Source organism: Volvox carteri (assembly GCF_000143455.1).
Source record: "Volvox carteri f. nagariensis unplaced genomic scaffold VOLCAscaffold_7, whole genome shotgun sequence".
Classification (NCBI taxonomy): Eukaryota; Viridiplantae; Chlorophyta; class Chlorophyceae; order Chlamydomonadales; family Volvocaceae; genus Volvox; species Volvox carteri.
Window position 1 is genome coordinate 2,044,084 of NW_003307550.1, and position 17,928 is coordinate 2,062,011.

Here is a 17,928-nt window from a genome sequence, read left to right on the forward strand (position 1 = left end):
GATGGCGTCACGTTGCACTTAACGATGCAGCTTTTTTGTCCCTCAGTACATAAGGCTGCCTTTATAGCATGTGCAGGGTGACAACTGCCGCGCTGCGCTGGAGACATTGAAGCACACTTGGCAGGATTCTTCTTTTTGTGTCACATGGACATGTCGCAGTATCGAATCTTTCCGTCCGGCAAACCGCAGGCTTCTTACGGTAGGATGTGTGCCGGCACCGCGGTCGGGGCGATTCGCGTATGGATAGCGTTCTTGGAAGAGCGCCGATGTTGCATCGGCTCTTTTTATATTTCAATTTTCCTATCACGTACTTCACCACTCAAGAGGCATCTGACGATTCATTTTCCTTAGTTTTTTGGCGGGTTAAGCACCGCCTTACTCCTTGGCTGGGCGACTGTCGAATGACTGTGTAAGATCGACTCTGGCAGGTACTGAGGGAGATCGTGATTACGATCTGACGTGACTGCAGGGGGAACTGATGCATTAACGCAGACAAACCGTGAGCAGTGGAGGTTATCGTAGTGGAGACTTTGTCACGAACAAGCATTTGTTGAACATGCGATGAGAGGACGTTGACTTCGTTGGGATGGGTTGTTGGGTTGGAAGTGATTGGTCGTGTTTGGACAAAATGATTTAATTGAAGTGAATCAATGTTTTGTGAGCTGGCCTTGGTCTGAGGCGGGAGGCAAAATAATCAATTTCGAAAGACAATGCAGGATAGACATTGTAACATCGAACAATGAGCCATTTCTATTTACAGACATACTAAGCTGGTAACTAGTCCGAGATCATCACCTTATTTTACTCATATCGCTTTTGCGTATTTAAGATAAATGATCGCACTTAAACGACGCCATAATGAAAGGTCGACGGACCTTATTTCCCATCCGCACTACCGAAAACAGCACCCGCGGAAGCAACCCATTTCTTATCCAGCCAACGCTGCAAGAAAACATTTTGCATTTGACGCTCGACGACATCAACCATGCCCGCGCGCCCGCTGCGCCGCTTTCTTCCGCCGACCGAACGGGGCCGAGAACGCCCGGAAGGTTATTTATCAGTCTCTACTTTTGCCATCGTATCAACGTTTCATACAACCCACATACATGACATGGAACTTTCTCTTGATTTTTTCATGCAAAATCACATAAACATTGACTGCATCGCATCGTCATCAGTAATAGCTAGAACCAGGCATGATGAAGTGCGTATGACAGCCGTTACTTGTCCTCAGCAAGAAGATAGACTGCCGCTGCTTTGCAATAGCCCTCACTTCGCCAAACCCAGCCACATTCTACATACATTCATAAAAGCTTTTCGATTCGATGTGAGCATCTCCCCCTGAAGCTATCTTCAGCCATTCCCGTACCTGTTGGGCATCTCACATCATCTGACCGCAAGAACTCTACCATAAAGCGTACGTGTCTTCTTGAGCATAGATTACTCCACTTCGGAGGTGGGCGAAAAATAATCGCAGACAGACAGACAGACAGACACTCACCACAGCCTATTCGCGTACGTGCTAGCATGTCGGAAGGAGGCACTCTGGGAAGAGGGCTGAGTCACAGCCAGGACGGCACCTTCCATTATAACCCAAGCCCCGAAATAACGGCCCTGGCATGCACAACAGCTCGGGTTCAAAGGACCGTTCCATTATACCCGCCACCGCTAAGGCCGCTAGAACTTCTCAAATCCAAATGGCAGCTTCAGTCACACCATTTCTTAGGGCAATGCCATACGGAGGGGCTCTTCCTCTCAGAAGGGACTTCCTCTCCAGAGGCAGTTCGAAAGATCACCTCCCTCCGAAGTGCACTGCACCATCAGATACTGGCGACCAGCCGCTTCACCACCCTCCGACTCCCTCCCCTCCGACCACGCGGGAACTCACCAGAACAACCCCGACAAGCCATAGTTGCAACGCCATGGAGCATCCTGCCATCCGCATTCGTTGATATATGAGGCATGACATCCACGTGCAAATCGCACTTTCACTTTCTAAGCCGAATCGCTTTTATTATCGACCGCTACCCAGGGAACGCTTTTTCATGTGTACCTATCCATCAAAGCCACTTACAAAAACCTTGATGTGCTGTGTGTACTTCATTGATGAGGAATGGTTGTATTTAAGTCTTAAGAGGAAAACACCATTCATGCCACATACATGAGAGACGGCAGAATTTCCGGACGAGCTGGCGCATTGCCTTTGGCCGCACTGGGTTGCGTGGTGGTGGGCGTCTGTTGCATGGTGAGGTGCGCTCCCGCAACCCCTAGCAGCAGACCGACGAAAGTTTCCACTTTCTCCAATCCAAACCGCTAAAGACCAGCGACAGCGCGGCGCCGCGTCCTCGAAGGAAAGCAGAGCCGCGACGCTCGGCGCCCCACCCAGCTACCTCACACCACGCGCATGTGGCGCGCGCGTACGCGTGTACCTCGGAGCAGCTGGGCGTGAACATATTAAGTACTGGTCTCTGGAAACTGCGACCGTGTATTAGACATTGATAGTGATGCTGTTGCTACGAGACGATATTGGCACATACCAGCACGACCATAGGCGCGCATTAGCAATTTTCCTTTTTCCTACAAAATACATGCACAAGAGCCACAAACAGACGACCAAGAATCCACTGGTTCCAGAGGCTGTGATCGGCTGGTACCCGCCCGCCCCAAAGTGAGGCCAGTCAACACCAGCAAGCGCCATCCCAGTGGCCGACAGAGCCAGCAGACCTAGCCGGCAACCCTACGGCATACGGTACGCGAGATTCTGTATCCGTACGGAAGTACGGCACACTGCAGTGCTGGCGCCGGGCGCTGAAAATACGCACCGGAACGCGCATGCCTCAGGTTTTATCCCCCGCTGCGCGATCTGCGGCAGTGACCTTGGCCTGGCCTTGGCCTTGACCTACCGCACAGGCGGCTCCAGCGCAAGGTGCCGAGCCCTTTCTGGTGACGACGTCCTCCCTCAGCCGCTGAAACCGAAGCCGCCGGTTCACATGGCACGCGAGCGTCGTAACCAATGCCGTCGCAGTCACTGCCAGTGCTCGAAATACCGACTCTGCGAACAGAACGCCAGTACTGCCAACGCCAAAACCGGCGCCCCATCGGCAAAGCGAAGCGGCCGTGCAGTTCATGCTCTGTGTTGCGCAACAAGCCTCCACAGCAGCAGCTGGCACTACGGTCGTTGTGACGGCGGCCGCAGCGGTGGCGGTGGCCGCAGCGTGGCTGAACACGGTGTACAAGGGCAGCTTGATTAGTGCGAGTAGCAGCGCGTCCCAAGGCGACAACAGGAAGGCCGCGGGCACCAGGACGCCCTCCATCACCAGCGCGCCAGGACCCAGGCGATAGCCCTGCGACCGCACACACAACACTCATTTGAGAGGCGAAGGGCGAGAGAGAAAGGTTCAAAGCGCTTACTGGAAGAACACCAAGTGGACATAGAGACGAAGGTCTGAAAGGGTCCGAAACAGAAGAAATCAGAGGACAATTTGGCAGTCAAGCTTATGCTTGTAGACACCCTCGTGTAGAAGAGTTGGGGGCTTTCACGAGCGCATGGTAAGGCGCCAAGGATGCTCGCGCCCAATAGCATACATGCGTTACGTTAGATTAGGCAGCAGGAAGGCGAGTACACACACACACCTAGAAAAGCATGCAGGCTCACACCAAGACAGATACGCAGTTGTCTATTATCTTATTTGCGACAACCAACCAACAGAAGGGTGTTCACGCCAAAGCGTGCGGGCATCACTTCAACCGACCGACCGACAGACAGACCTGGTCGTAGAAGCGGTGATACACTAGTGACGAGGCAGCAGCGACGGAAGAGGAGGACGACGGAAGAGACGTCAGGGCCCCCGACAGCCACAGCAGCCGGCCGGCCATCAGACTAAGGTGCCGCACAAGCCGCGCGGACGGCGCGATGCGGCGCCAGGTGAGCGGCGGGAGCAGCAGCCAGGCCGCGCCAGTCAGCGCAGCGGGCAGCGACGTCAGGACCAGGAAGATCAGCAGCGGCACAGCTCCATAGGGCCCAGCATCGTCCGCGATGGCAGCCCCGTGACCGGCACCCGCACGTTCATTACTCATCGCTTGGAGGGCCAGGAGGTGGGCCAGCAGCTCAAGACTGCTCAGCAGATCCAGGAGGTGCCTGTTCGGGGTTCCGGATTTTCGGTGAGTAGTGGTGATGGTGTAGGTAGAGTGCCGCATCCACACAGCGGGAAATCAGGAAGAGAAACGATGGTGATAAGAGAGAGAATCACCCCCTCCGAACTGCTGCCCGCAAACAGCAAAGATCTCACGCATCCCCGGCAACGCAAAAGACCCGAACCCAAACCAACGGACCCCGGGTCAAACCACCAAATCCACGTGGGAGACCACAGGGCCCCTAGGGGCACGCAACAGTTCCATATGAGGGACATAGACGACACCGCAAACAGCACTGCCAGTGCTTACAAAAGGCATGTGGTGACGGCGCCGTACGACTCCACAAAAGCCTGGTAGGCTTCCTCTTCCTCCTCGGCCGCCGCCGTCGGACTACCCCTCTGCCCGCGCCTGAAGCCCAGTGACAAGAAAAGCATCTTCAACACCGACTGCATGTGCCGTACGCCCGCTGCCGCTGCCGCCGATGCTGACGCTGTGCCCCTGCTCACGTCGGCAAGCACCCGCGCTGACTCCGACGCCGTAGACCCCACCCGCGGCTCCTCCGCTCCCACGTCCTTCAGCCCGTCAACACCTGTAGTATTTCGTGCTGTGCTGCTCGATATGTTGCAAAGCCGCCCAGCCTGACGCACCGACAGAGACTCCTGCTCAGCGAGCTCCGGAGCCGTAGTCCGACTACGGCCTGGGCCATTGCCACCGGCGGCAATGGGAGCATCTGCAACAGCTGTAGCCACGGGCGCCGCGGCGGAATGCGCAACACCAGTTCGCCTTGGAGCGGCCTCGACGGCGACGAGTGGTGGGAGCGCACGCAACGACAGGCCGACTAGAGGCGGCGGCGGCGGCGGCGGCAGAGACGATGGCGGCTGTGGCTGAATCGCACCTGGGCCACCGGGCGGCACGCGGCCGTGTAATAGGGGTCTGCGTGGAACAGGGGTGGGCGCGCCAAGGCATCATGCGGTCAACCGTAGATATTCCATGTAACCTAGTTTGCATCAGGCGATCGCATCGGTGTCCCGACGTTATCACAATGGCACGGGCAGTTCCAACCTTGTGCGTGGGAGCTACGTCGGTTTCATCATCCAGGGTCGTCGTGTACAGGGTCGTCGTGTAATGGACAGGACCGAGAAATAGATCGTCTGTAGATTCATGGTATAGAATGGTCTACTGTAGCTCGTGCCATGGTATAATAGATAGGCCTGAAAATAGATCATCTATAGACACTTCTCAAATTTACAGACGGATGGAGCTGTAGGCTATTACTCAGAAAAAACACGTGTGCCGCAGCCCTGTCTAATAGATGCGTTTTATCATTACAGAATCCTAGTCCGCTGCAGGAGGAACGTAGTGAGATTGCAAGCTGGAAGGAGAAGAGTCGCAGGCGCAGGAGGCCACATTACCCTTGCACTCCTATGCAGCAGCTTCAAACGGGTTGTCAACTTGTCAGCTGCAGGGCTCCGCAGTGCTACGGGAAAGAGTTACGTCTCATGTCCCCAAATAGCAACAGGGGAACGCGATGCGGGGAATGAATGGCGACAGAGCGCTGCCAGCCCTGGCCAGCCCCGTGCCAGCAGGCCCTTGACTCCCTGGCTAGGCGCTGATGGCAGTCAGGTCTGGATATGCGCGACACGATGAGAGACGCGTGCGCGCGCAATATTACACAATCCCACCTGAATGGTGCGGTATAGCCGCAACCTCGCATGTCCATCTGCAGCCGCGCGGCCATCCCCATAAGACCCTGTGCGTGGGCAAACTGCAATAGCGACGCGCCCAGAACCGGCAGGTATGGCGGCTTGGGGCGCACCAAGCCGTTGCAGCGGTCGCCGCCGGAGGATGCTGTTGTCGCCGCTACTGTAAGCGCGCTCCCGACGGCGGCGGCGGCACCGCTGTCCTCGTTGCTAGCCCGGCGCAGGGGTGCCATATACCGCAACCACGCGCCGAAATCGTATAACAGTCCGTCCAGCTCCTGCGGCGGCCCCGTCCATGTGGCCGCCACAGTGGACAGCTCCGTCAGCAGCTGCTCGTCCATCTCGTCCAACAGAACTACCGGAACCACCTGCGCTGGCCGGCCCTGCCATCTGAGGTCTACGAACATCACGCCGCCAGTCGCCGGCGGATCCTCTAGGAGCGTGATGCGGTACGCGTGCGTTACGGCGGCGGCGCCGCCGCCCTCGTCAGCCGAACACGTGACATCTACTGACACATCTAAGCCCGAAGCCTTGCGGGTCCGCTCCTCCGTCAGCGGCAACGCGGGCTGAACCCCTAACGGAATGTAGCGACCGCTGCAGCGGAGCAGTAACTCAACGGAGGCCGGCGCCGCTGCCGGCGCTGTGGGAGTGGCAGCCGTAGCAGCGGCGGCGTCGGGGGCGGTAGCCGATGTACTAGCGGCCCCATATGTGCCTTCCGCTGCGTTGGCGGGGGCTATGGTCACCGGTGACGTTAGTTCTCGCAGGCACACATGCGGAGGTGCGGAGATCTCTAAGTGAAGCGTGATGAACTGTGCGGTCTCGCCACGCTGGTTGTCAGCCGGCAGCGGCGGCGCAGCGGCGTTGCCCTGATGCGGCGCCGCTTGAAAAGGCCCGGCGCTGGCGCTGGCATCGCGGCCGCCGCCGTCAAGATCTGCCGCTGCCGCTACCGGAGCAACCGACACAACGTACGGCGGCGCTGCAGGGAACCGCCTATCTCCACGCGGCATCGTCACCACCCGCGGATGCACCCGGGAAATGGCCGGGCAATTAGGCGATGACGAGAACGACGACTGACCCACCATCGCGGCCCGTACGGCAGGCGCGTACCCAGGCAACATCGGCGACGTCGCATCAGGACCAGCGCCGGCCACTGCCCCCCCTTGAGAGCGCCGTGAGGGTGGCGTCGTCGTCACGGTTGCTGCAGTCCCCGTCGGCAGCGGCAGCTCCTCCCTAGGTGGCGGCGTCTCCACCGTCATTAATGAACTACCGCTATCATTGGCTGCCAAGCCGCCGCCGACGGCGGCGCGCTCACGCTGCGCCAACGCCAGCGCACTGTCCGTAGTCCCAAGCCTCACGCGGCATTCAAGCCCATCACCAACCGAACCACCGGGACTGCCAAAGTGCCCCTGCTTCTGCGGCAGCGGTGGCTGAATTCCATCCACCGCCGCGGTGGCAGCTGTGGCTGAGGCGTCCCGGCCATCCGCTGCTGCTGCTGCTGAGGGCTCCACCCCGGCGCCCGACTCCGGCGCGCAGGGACCGGCAGTGGGGGCAGAGGCGGCATCAGGTGGGCTGACGGCAAGGGAAGCTCTTTCCATGAGCCCCACATCGGCCGGCGCTTCCCTGTGGACACTACACCCATCACCCGCTCCGCCACCACCACCACCACCACCACCACCACCACCAGCCTGACCATCGCAGCCCGGATTCTCAATGTCCAGTGTGAGCTCAATGCAGCCCTGTGTGAGGAGTGACCCCGCAGAAAAAGCACAGGACGGGCAAGAAGGATTTCACACAGACGGGCAAAATCTAAAACCGTTTTTAAAACCCTTCACGGACACTGGGCTAGGGGTTCCTCGGGGAGGCTAGGGAGGATCTAGGGAGTTCTTGGGGGAGGCTTCCGGTTCCTCTGGAAAAACCCAGATCACGTGTTCCCATCTTCTGCCGGCCCACCCCGCGCGTACCCTTCGAACGTAGACTGCGGAAATGACGCAGCCGTGTGTGCAAGCGACTTGATGCAGCCATTCCGTGAAGTGGGTCGGCAGGTCCTCGGGCTCCCTGCCATGGATCTTGACCTGGACGCAGCTGAGGCGCGCTACCGGAACGTATCCGGGAGCAGCGCTGCGCCGGTGCAGGTGCCGCTGCTGATGTCGCACCTGCACATCTACGGCTGCACAGCATGCGCGCCGCAGCAGCACGTGCAGTGGAGCAGCGGTGAAGCACACCGAGACACAGCTGCTGCTGCTACTGCCGCTGCTACTGTTGCCGGGTCCCCCAGGGGGGTTGCGGGGGATTTGGGAGAGGCTGCAAGGGCTACCGCTGATCTGGGTCAGAGGTGGAGGCATAGATGGAGCCAGCTTAGCGTTGTGGCGGCGCTGGGAGGGCGGGCTGCCGGGCTGGGGGAGATGCTGGCTGTGAGGTACAACTGGTGTGGTTAGTTGTGACAAGCTCGTCAAAGGCCGTGGTTGATGAACGCCAAGTTGTATTGAAATAGCGGCGGCGTTGGTGTGCTCTTCATGCAGCTGTGGGACATCGCCGCTGTAGACAGCAGGCGCAGGAGGCCGGTTCTGCCGACGCACCGAGCGCAACCTAGCCGTCAGTGCACATGAGGTTTTCAATAGTCTCCGAGTAAAAAGCAGCGTTAAGCGTGGCCCGTCAACACAAAACCGGGAAAAGCTGGCGAGGAGAAGAGCAGCGATACCAAAGGCGCCGATACTTAAGCTGGAAAAGCACCTCAGTAATGCGCTTAGAAGCTTCCAATACGAAATGGGAATCCATGTGTCATGCCGGACGGTGCTGAACACGCTAGCAAGAAGTGTTGAGTGCGGATGGGGCCCTGCGACAACAGGGAAATATGCGGGGGCCCTTAGCTCTCCATACCCCGACAGCAAGATTGCCGTGACGGAGCACACAAACGTTATCCTCTCAAGGTCTCTGCCTATTTCATCAACGACGCACTGTACTTCAAGCACCTCAACCTTGAGGACATAAGAACCGGTATAATAAGGGATTAACTGCCCTTGATCCTAAGTAATATCTTATGGTGATGAAGCAACTGCCTAACTTGTACCTTCATAGGAGCAAGCCCTGCAGAGGCAGCTCTGGCAGGAATTCCTTCCTGTCTTGCAGGCAGAGGTCAATCCAATCATCCCATTGGTAGCGTGCTTGCCGCAGCACCAGCTAGTTAACAGACAAGGCAACCAGCGGCTGAACCATTATGGCGTTCGTAACTACTTTTATCAAACAATTTATCAAAAAGGTTTGATGCAGTTCTTCTTGTATGACTTGTACGCATCTCTGGAGCCTAAATTGTGGGTTGGGATTTTTTCGTACGAACAGCCCGAATCAGAAAAAGACTATAGCGTATCCAGCAGTATGAAGTACCCGCTAATCAAGGGAAAATTTTACGTTCTGCTATCTTGCTATACTCCATGGATAAATCAGAGGGCCATGAAGCCCAGCGAGGCTACTGTTGGGGCAAATAGTGTTTAGGCCGTAGCTCCGCTGCCCTCCAAATGTTCAAACACAGCACACGGAGCCTGCTGCTACGCAGCAGTCTAGGCACCAGTCCAATAGCGACTCGCGTGTACGGAGCTCGCAGCCCTCCAACCCTGCCTGAACGTGCGTCTCTCGCTCCGTCGCCATCTTACAAAAACCCCTTGGATTCACCATCAGCTTTACGTCATGACCTTCATGGAAGTAAGCGTCTTATATGTATGTGGACGGCGTCGACGATACTCTATTTGTGCAGCGCAACGCACCAAGGACCTTATGGGTTCGGGGCCCCTTTTTTTCGCCCTCCCGATCGGGATGCTGACCCATCTGTTGACCCCTTTTGTGTGCCCGCCCTCCTCATCTCCGCCTCATAGGTGCCCTCGGCGCCCTAGGTCCTTCCTGCCACCCAGCACCGGAGGACGCCATCTCGGTAGCCGCCGGCGGCTTGGCGGTACTGGGAGCGGCGGCGCTGCCGTACGCAGCTGACGCCTTGACGCAATACCTGGTGGGACACTTAACCGCCACCTCATCCCTTGACTAGCACGGCTGAGGTTTTCCCACATGCAGACTACATTCTTTGGCCAGCATACGCGCATGGGGGATTGTTTGCTTCCCTGTCGCAACAAGCAGCCATCCGCACCCCTTTTGGATCAGCCATGTGGACTCGAAAGAAATTGTGTGTGCCGAACTAAATGTATGTAACAAGCTGAAGACCGAGCTCTCCTGACTCTTCACCCCACCAGCCCTTGATGCCCCTTTTCGTGAACACCGCGCAACACAACACGCCGGCGTGTTTTTCGACATGAATGGGACATCGACCCTCTCCCTCCTCCATCTCCATCTCCACCCACACGTACCCACATTCTCTCAATCGTTCCCCTTCTCGCCCTCCTTTTTTCCCTGTATCCCTGGATATCGGTACTTAACACCTCGCAGCCTCTTGCATGCAACACCTCCCCCGTCACCCTCCCACCAACGTACGCCGCGTGTGTGCGTGGGTCGGCTGATTACCCTGCTGCCGCCGCCTCAGGCTCCGCGCAAGTGCCGCTGCTGCTATGGCGCCGGCTACCTGCCTTGCCCTACCTGCCACGGTCGCGGCAAGCTGGGTGGCTGTCTGGCAGGGCTGGAGCTGCGGCGCTGTGAAGGCTGCGAGGGCCGCGGCCGTGTGCGCTGCGAGCCGTGTCGCCACACGGGTCTGGCCAACCACTGGCTCTGGTCGCCCGCTGGGGACCCCGGCTGGGGAGCTAGGGGATCGTAGTGGGGGCTGGCGGTGCTGGGTTCGTTGGGGTGGTAGCGGTGGTGCAGTAGGAGGTGGTGGTTAGACAGCATATGGCACCTGGAACTAGCTATAAAAGGAGTTCTAGGAAAGGCGGTAGGGAGTTCGGTCGTCGTAGGCAGGTGGAGGGTGTGAAGCGTAGTTAGGGGTAAGAAGATAGCGGGGGCGGGGACAAGTTGGGTGGTTTTTAGGGGGTTCATTCGGCATCTGTTTTTTTGGTGTTGTGTGTTTCGTATGGTATTTAGTCCGCTCGGTATAGTAGCACAGGCCAAGGGTTGAAGCGGGGTGAACGGCGGGACGCCTGGCTACGTGTGTTATGCCGTAAAGTAAAATGGTGAATGGTTCAAGAAGTGGGGGTGATAAGGCGCACAGACGGGGTGGTGTTTTTCCGAAATGCTGAAAAAGGGTTTTTAGGGTTGAAATGGGCTAGGAAGGTTGTTCTTGTTTTACGGAGTTGAAATCCGGGTTCGGATTGGATGCCCCGCGCAGGCAGGCAGGTGGGCATGTGCAGGACCTTCAGGATCACCAATGCGCTCAACAGCAGCTGTCCTTCCTCCGCTTCTTTGGGGGGAAGGACCGCGGTCTCTCGAGGGAGAGCGGCGTTGCTACCACTGCACGTACTATTCCTACCACATCTGCTCATACGCTTACACATGCTTCTACTCCTGCATCTTGCTTTTGCTCATTGTGCGTCTATGGAAATAAACAGTACAGACCGCTCGGTAAACAGTAAATACACTTCGCCTGGAAAAACAGCCACAATAAAGAGCAACAACAAGAATACTGGAAGCACCACTGCGATAATGCCCCGATCCTATGCGATGCCTGCTAACCCAACACACCTTGAAGACCTCAACCTGTGACATGAGAGGACAAATCTGGACAGGTCAAGCACAGGCCAAAAAGTCTTGCTCACTAGCTACGACGTGGACTAGGACGTGGGCTAGGACTGGGGAATCAAGGATTCTCAAGGGCAGCACGCTTCTGACCATCCGGGCCGGTGGTCCACCTGTGCACTCGGAGGGCGCAAACCCGGGGGACACAGCCCGTGCCAACACCACCGCTACCGCCGCCGCTACCGCCGCCGGCCGACACCCTGATGAGCCGCAACGGCGGGACCGCCTCCCCCGCGCCACCACCAACACTGCCGTCGCCCAAGCCACTCGGCACTCGCAACTCCGCCAGCAGTCGCGCCAGCAGTGCCCCCGGCTCCTCCGAGGCGTCCCGCTCGAACAGTAGCCCACGTATCACTCGCCTGCATCGCTTCTGCTGCAGCTGCTGCGACGTTTCTCCGTGCCCAGACCCAGCCGCCGCGCGGCGCTGAGGCGATGCGCTCTCACTATCCGAAATCCTGCCGTTCGCTTTGGAGTCCTTGCCCGCTCCGGAACCGAGCCCAAAGCCGCAACGGCTCCACAGCTCCTCAGCCAGGTAGGCGGCTGTCACGTAGGCGTAGCCCTGGCCTGAGGCGGAGGCGATGCGCTGGACGGCGTGCAGCTGCGAAGGGGCGATGGGTAGCGACGATGGCTCATGAACGCGCACAAGCCTGCACCATAGCATGGTATGCAGAGGCGTACGCACGCACATGCACGCATATATCCATGCATGCTCGTATACGTACACACACGCGGAAATGCAACGCGACGGATACCCTGCTATAGCCTTTGTGTGCAGTTAGCAGCACCGGCGGGATATTTCGTGTGGGATATCCATCCTGAACCATCGTCCACACATCAGAAGCAAGCGTTAAATGTATGACGTCCAAAGAGGAGGGCCGGAGGGAGGAAACTGGAGTGCCTGCGCCTCCTCTGGGTGCGGTCCCGAGGGCGAGCTTTAATGATCTGAGGGAAATGCGATAAAGGAAACGCCAAGGAGGACTACGAGGGGAAACTCAGACCCCCTGGAGAACCCAGACAATTCACCTGCATTGGACCCGTAGTTCGTTATACGGTCCGGTGTGTTCGTTCTTTACGTGACACACGCCCAAAGCTCGTGTTTCCCAGCCCCTCCCGGCTCACCTGTTGCACGGTATATTGCACCGGCAGTGAGGGCGCAAAGGTGGCTAGCAGCTGGGGCCACAGCCGTGTGACCAGGTCGGGTGAGTTGCGTGGGGAACTTAGCAGCAGCTGGTCTAGCAGGGACCACAGCACCTGCTGGGGGTGGTGGGGGCCAAGCAGGAGAGCGGCGGAAGGGAGGGTGTGGGAAGAGGGGATGGGAGAAGAAAAGAGGACGCGGATGAGGAAGATGGGAGGAGGGCATTACACATGTGCAAGATTTTAACTGGCAATGCATCCAAGCAGCGACGCAAACCAAGAGGAGGAGGAGGAGGAAGGGGAAGGGGAAGAAAAGAAGGTTGCCTAGTTAAGACACTGGGCGTGGCTTTACGAGGAAGAGGGAGGGTGTGAGATTTGCGTAACCATCTAGCAGGCCCCTTTTTCCTCTCTCTCTCTCTCTCTCTCTCTCTCTCTCTCTCTCTCTCTCTCTTGCTCTTTCTCTTCCGCACTGCTCCCGCACCATCTTACCTGCACCTGGACACTGATGGGGCTGTAGTACGACAACCGTACGGCACGGGCCAGCGCGCGGCACACCTCGCCCGGCGGCGCTTGGCCGGTGGTGACGTGTCTGTGTTGACGATCAAGGTGAGGTGAGGCGGGTGGAAGCGGAATGGCCAGTGAAGCCTGGATGTTGCCTTCGCGCATGTTTACAAGCGCGCACGGGTCAGATAGCATGGACCGTATCCCAGTCCATCTCGCGACCAAACTCCTGCAGGGTTTAGAAACCTAGCGCCACTAAGCCCCGCCCCGCCCCGCCCCGACCCGTCCAGCCCCTACACTACGGAACCTCATTTACAATTACGCAACTCCACTCCACGACACGACACGACACGACACGAACATTACACTACTAACCCACGCTACGCCAGGTCACCACCAACCACACCACACCACTACCCCGTTGCCGGTTCCCTGTTTAATGATACCTGCAGCGAGACATAATGGCCTCCACTACCTCCTCCTCAGCAGCAGCTCGCTCCAAAAAGGACGACGGTAGCTCAACCAACTCCAGGGGCAGCTGGTACGGCAGCAGGGCATGACTCAGCCGCCGCCACCGCCGCCGCCCCTCCACCGCTTCAGGTGCAGCTGCTGTCCCACCCGAGCCTGGGCAGAGCTCCGCGGGTCGAGACGGCTGCAGCGGGTGGTGCGCCGCCGCCAGCAGGAAGTGCAGCGCGTGGCCCAGCTCGTGGAGCAGCTCCCACACCACGAACTCCGACCCACGGGTCAGTATCGACCCGCCCACGCAATTGCCGCATGCCCCGGCGCCACCGACGCCGACACCGGATTGCAGCCCTACCACCACCGCCGCCACCACTCCGCTTTCCCCGGCACCGCCGCCACTGCCATCCGCCGCAGCAGCCCCCAGCGGAGACAGCAAATACCGCGTGCCAAAGCCCCCTAAAGTGTCGACGAGCAACCAACGGACCTGGGCTGCCGGAGGGCGCACTGCCTCCTCTGCCGCTGCCGCCGCCGAGGCCTCCTGCCATGGCTGCCCACGGCTCAGCCCCACCTGAGGCCCATCCAAACAATCTGCCTCTCCTTCTACCAGCAACCGGTACGCATAAAAGCGACGCGGCTCCCTCGCGGCTGCCTCTCGCACCGCGCCAAGCGCCATGGCATGGTGATCAGGCTGTAGGTCACCGGCGCCTCCGTCCCCTGCACCGTTGTAGTACGTTGCGAGTTCGCCTAGCATCACCTCGATGTCGTACGGTACTGGAGGCGGCGAGCCGCCGCTGCTGCCTCCCGCGGCGGCACCAGCCTGATCCGGAGCGGTTGCGCCGTCGTTGAAGTGGATGGGTCCCTGCCGTACACATGTCGTACAACCCCGGCCTCCGCCGCCAGGCCGCCGGAGCTCCAAACCCATGAACTCTCCAAGCCAATCAGAGATACCCTCCATGAGCGGTTCAAGGTCGGTTAGGTACAACGCAGCCACGTCAGCAAAACTGGGGGTGTTGGCGCCGTCGGCGCCGAAACAGGCGTCGCGTGCCATGGCGGCGGCGGCTTTGGCGACAAGGCCCTCGTCGTTGGCGGCGACGGCGGCGGCGGCGTCAACAGGGTGGATTTCCGAACTGCCGCCCCAGGCCTGGGCACGCAGCACGTATTCGAAGCTGCTGCTGTCCACACCGATTGCGCCAGGACCTGCAATGCGTGCAAGCTGCTGCAGCTACGCGCAGCGGCAGGAGGAAGAGAGAAGAGGCAGCGGCGGCGGCGGAGGAGGAGGAATTCGTAGCGGGAGGAAGTGGCGAAGGCGGCGGATATCCAAATCTCAATCTAGGCCTCCCGTTCTTCCTCTCACACCGCCCCGACGAGCCCCTCTCACCTCCTCTCGCGTAAAACACAGAGATGTAAATCCTAGGCGTGTGCGGAAGAGATGACGGGTAGGGGTAGGAGTACAAGTACCATTGCCGCTACGGCGGGGCCGGCGGCGGCTACATGCCAGATGTACGACGGCCGGCAGCGGGCGGCCGTCCTCAACCCATGCTGATCTTGGACATGTGAAGCGCATCACACCCATACCACCATATGGGAAAGGGTAGGCAAATGCTTCTACGACATTAGCTGCTTTTCCAGTTCACAACAGCTCAGCAAGCTCCCGCCGCACGGGACCGCATCACAAGCACATCACATCAACACAGCACCACCAAGGTGCCAATCCCTAATCAACGACCCCAACTACTCTACTTTGCAGCAACTACCTGCTCCGAAACCAGGGGCTCCAGCACCTCCGCCAGCGACGTTAGGAATGCGGCCGCCGCCTGGCCGTCCCGCGCCAAAGTGTCCAGATGGGCAAGGCGGCTGTAGCCCGCAGCGGCGCCGCGGCCGCCATTGCAGAGCGCTGGCAGCAGCAATCGCCGTCGCTGATGCTCCCGGGCCGACGATGCTTCCGGGCCACTGCCAGCACCACCGCCTCCGCCGTTGGCAACGTCGTCGTACAGGCCGTACAGGGAGGCTTGCTGGGCGCGCAGGTCGCGCATGCGCTGCAGGAGGCGCAGTGTGTGACTTGCCAGCGGCACGATGCCCTCCTCATAAACCTGTGGGAGCGTGCGTGTGGCGACCGGGTTGGAGTTCAAATGTCGGCAGGCCAATCTCCAAGGCGAGATGCGTTGACTGACCGACAGACCGCTGTGGTGGATACCAAACGGAACGGAGCCTTGTATGCTGCCCACGGTTTCCACAGGCACTATCACTATGGCATAAGAAGGTCGTTAACCGACTGGTTAGCTATAATCCAACCGACCGCTTTAGTAGGGTACTCGACATTTCGAGCTAACGACCCTGTAGCCGACCGACCGGTAACTTTATTGGTCGGTTACCTTACCGACCAGTAACCTTACCGGTTGGTGAACACTCACAGTTACTGGGTCGTTAGCTCGTCATGTCGATTACCCTTGGCTTTACAAGTGCAGAGGAGCAACTGCCTCCCAGCCAGCACAGTAGCACGCAGCAGCTCAGCAGGCAGGTCTGGTCGTTTCACATGACCAGGTGTAGACAAGGCACTTCTTATGCATGGTTACCCTTTCCAATACATTCCATTACGGTCAACCGTGTTTTTGTCCCGGCCGGTAACCGGTTGGTAGGGTAGCCTATCGGTGGGGTAACCCATCGCTAAGGTGAAGGCCGGTAACTCCTCGGTAACCCAACCGAGGCCCCACCCTACCTAACGACCAGTTGGGCCCGGTGACCGATCGGTGACCGACCGGTCGAATGCATATATGCCATAGGGTATGCTGTTCGCGGTTTTCCACACACACACGCCACGTATGCTGTTCACGATTTTCTACCAGCACTGGAAACCGGCTGTGCCGTGCTGTGCTGTGCGCAGTGCTATCACGTCACGTCACGCCACGGCGCATCTCCTCTCCCTTCCCCAGCCACCTGCTGTCGGAGCACCGGATCAGAGTGGCGCTGCAGCAGAGCGCCACATGCGTCCAGCGTCAGCGTCAGCAGTAGCGCATCACCGCCGTCACCATCGCCGCTCTCGTCCGCATGGCCGCCACGCCGCCGAAAACCTCGCTGCGCCGCCACCACCTTCGCCAGTACTACATCCTCCACCAACTCCTCAGCCGTCAGGTCGTACACTGGCCAGTCGTACGTCAGCAAGGGTCCATCGAGGTTAACCGGCCACGGGCCGCCCGGGGGTGGTATTGGCGCCACTGAGCCACCACCGTCGGCCTGGTCGATGCCAGCTGATGATGCCAGTTGGTGCCTCAGCACCGACAGCACGTAGCGCTCCTGGCGGCGTGCATCTGTCACCATCGTTGCCTTCTCCTCCAAGCTCAGCGCTATAGAGTAGGCCGTCTGCGGGTCGACCGGGTGGTAACCTTCACGTAGAAAGCGCGGCGCCAAAGCGGCAAACACCCGCCAGACCCACGGGTCGGAATCCACCACTGAGCCGTTATCTTTGTCGCTGTAGCCGGCGGCGCCGCCGCCGCCACCGCTGTCATCCGCGTTGGCGTCCGGCGGCGGCAGAAGCGCGCCGTACGTGCGGGGGTCATTGAGAAGCGCGTCCTCGAGGGAAGCGGCCTCTGCCATGAGCTGTAGCATTGCCTCAATGCTCTCACGTGAGCTGCTGTACATTTGGACGAGCGAGGCGCAGGAGCGGACGTCGGCGGCTGCGCCGAGCAAGGAGTCTAGGGAGGCCAGCAGCTGCTGCCACAGCACGTCGACGGAGGCCCGCGACGCGCCGCCACGTGTGGCGTGAGCTGTGCCGGCGCTGTAGATTGCATTTACCAGGCCTTGAACTTGGGCTGCAAACTGGTTGAGGTGCTGTAGGGTGCTCTGACGGTCCCCTACGCCTAGGGCAGGCCTCGGCAACGACCTGGGCCCCCGATAACCGGCAATGGACTGATGGGGTGATATCTGTTGAAGGATAGAGTTCCCACGCCATCCCGCCGGGACTTTCCTTCTGACCGATTTGGTGGAATGAATTAGTTGGGTCGTTAGGAACGGTTTGTGAGAATTTCCATGTGTTCTCATTTCTATAATCAAGCGAAATGCCGAAGGGGTTTAGTCAAAGAAATTAGGTCCTGCGGCTCTAGCATGGGACGAACAGTCTCACGTAAGTCGCGCGTGCCAACAAGTTTATGATCAAACATATTTGATCAAACGTGCATTTCAACATTAAACATTTATACGGACGGACAGCTCACTAGGTATCCTTTTGCAACCTTAGCTTCGTCAGTCTGAGATTGAAAAAAGCAAGGTTTCCTCATCCGTCTACCTTAGGAGAACTGAAAGTGCGGTACTCCTTTTTCGTTAAGAGCATAAAGCTAAA

At 58.8% G+C, this 17,928-nt stretch overlaps 1 protein-coding gene across 1 annotated transcript; it reads right to left on the minus strand.

Annotated features, from left to right (window-relative positions):
* Nucleotides 1-2,148: 2,148 nt before the first annotated feature.
* On the minus strand, nt 2,149-17,472 carry VOLCADRAFT_88083 (uncharacterized protein; the record flags this gene model as incomplete). The annotated part of the gene is made up of 15 exons (XM_002947767.1): nt 2,149-2,235; nt 2,904-3,344; nt 3,769-4,138; nt 4,444-4,873; nt 5,030-5,067; nt 5,817-7,570; nt 7,796-8,001; nt 10,410-10,570; nt 11,445-11,459; nt 11,612-12,096; nt 12,618-12,749; nt 13,122-13,221; nt 13,580-14,817; nt 15,350-15,685; nt 16,530-17,472. Coding segments are annotated over 15 exons (6,735 nt in total), but the record flags the coding sequence as incomplete, so codon positions are not given.
* Nucleotides 17,473-17,928: the final 456 nt, after the last annotated feature.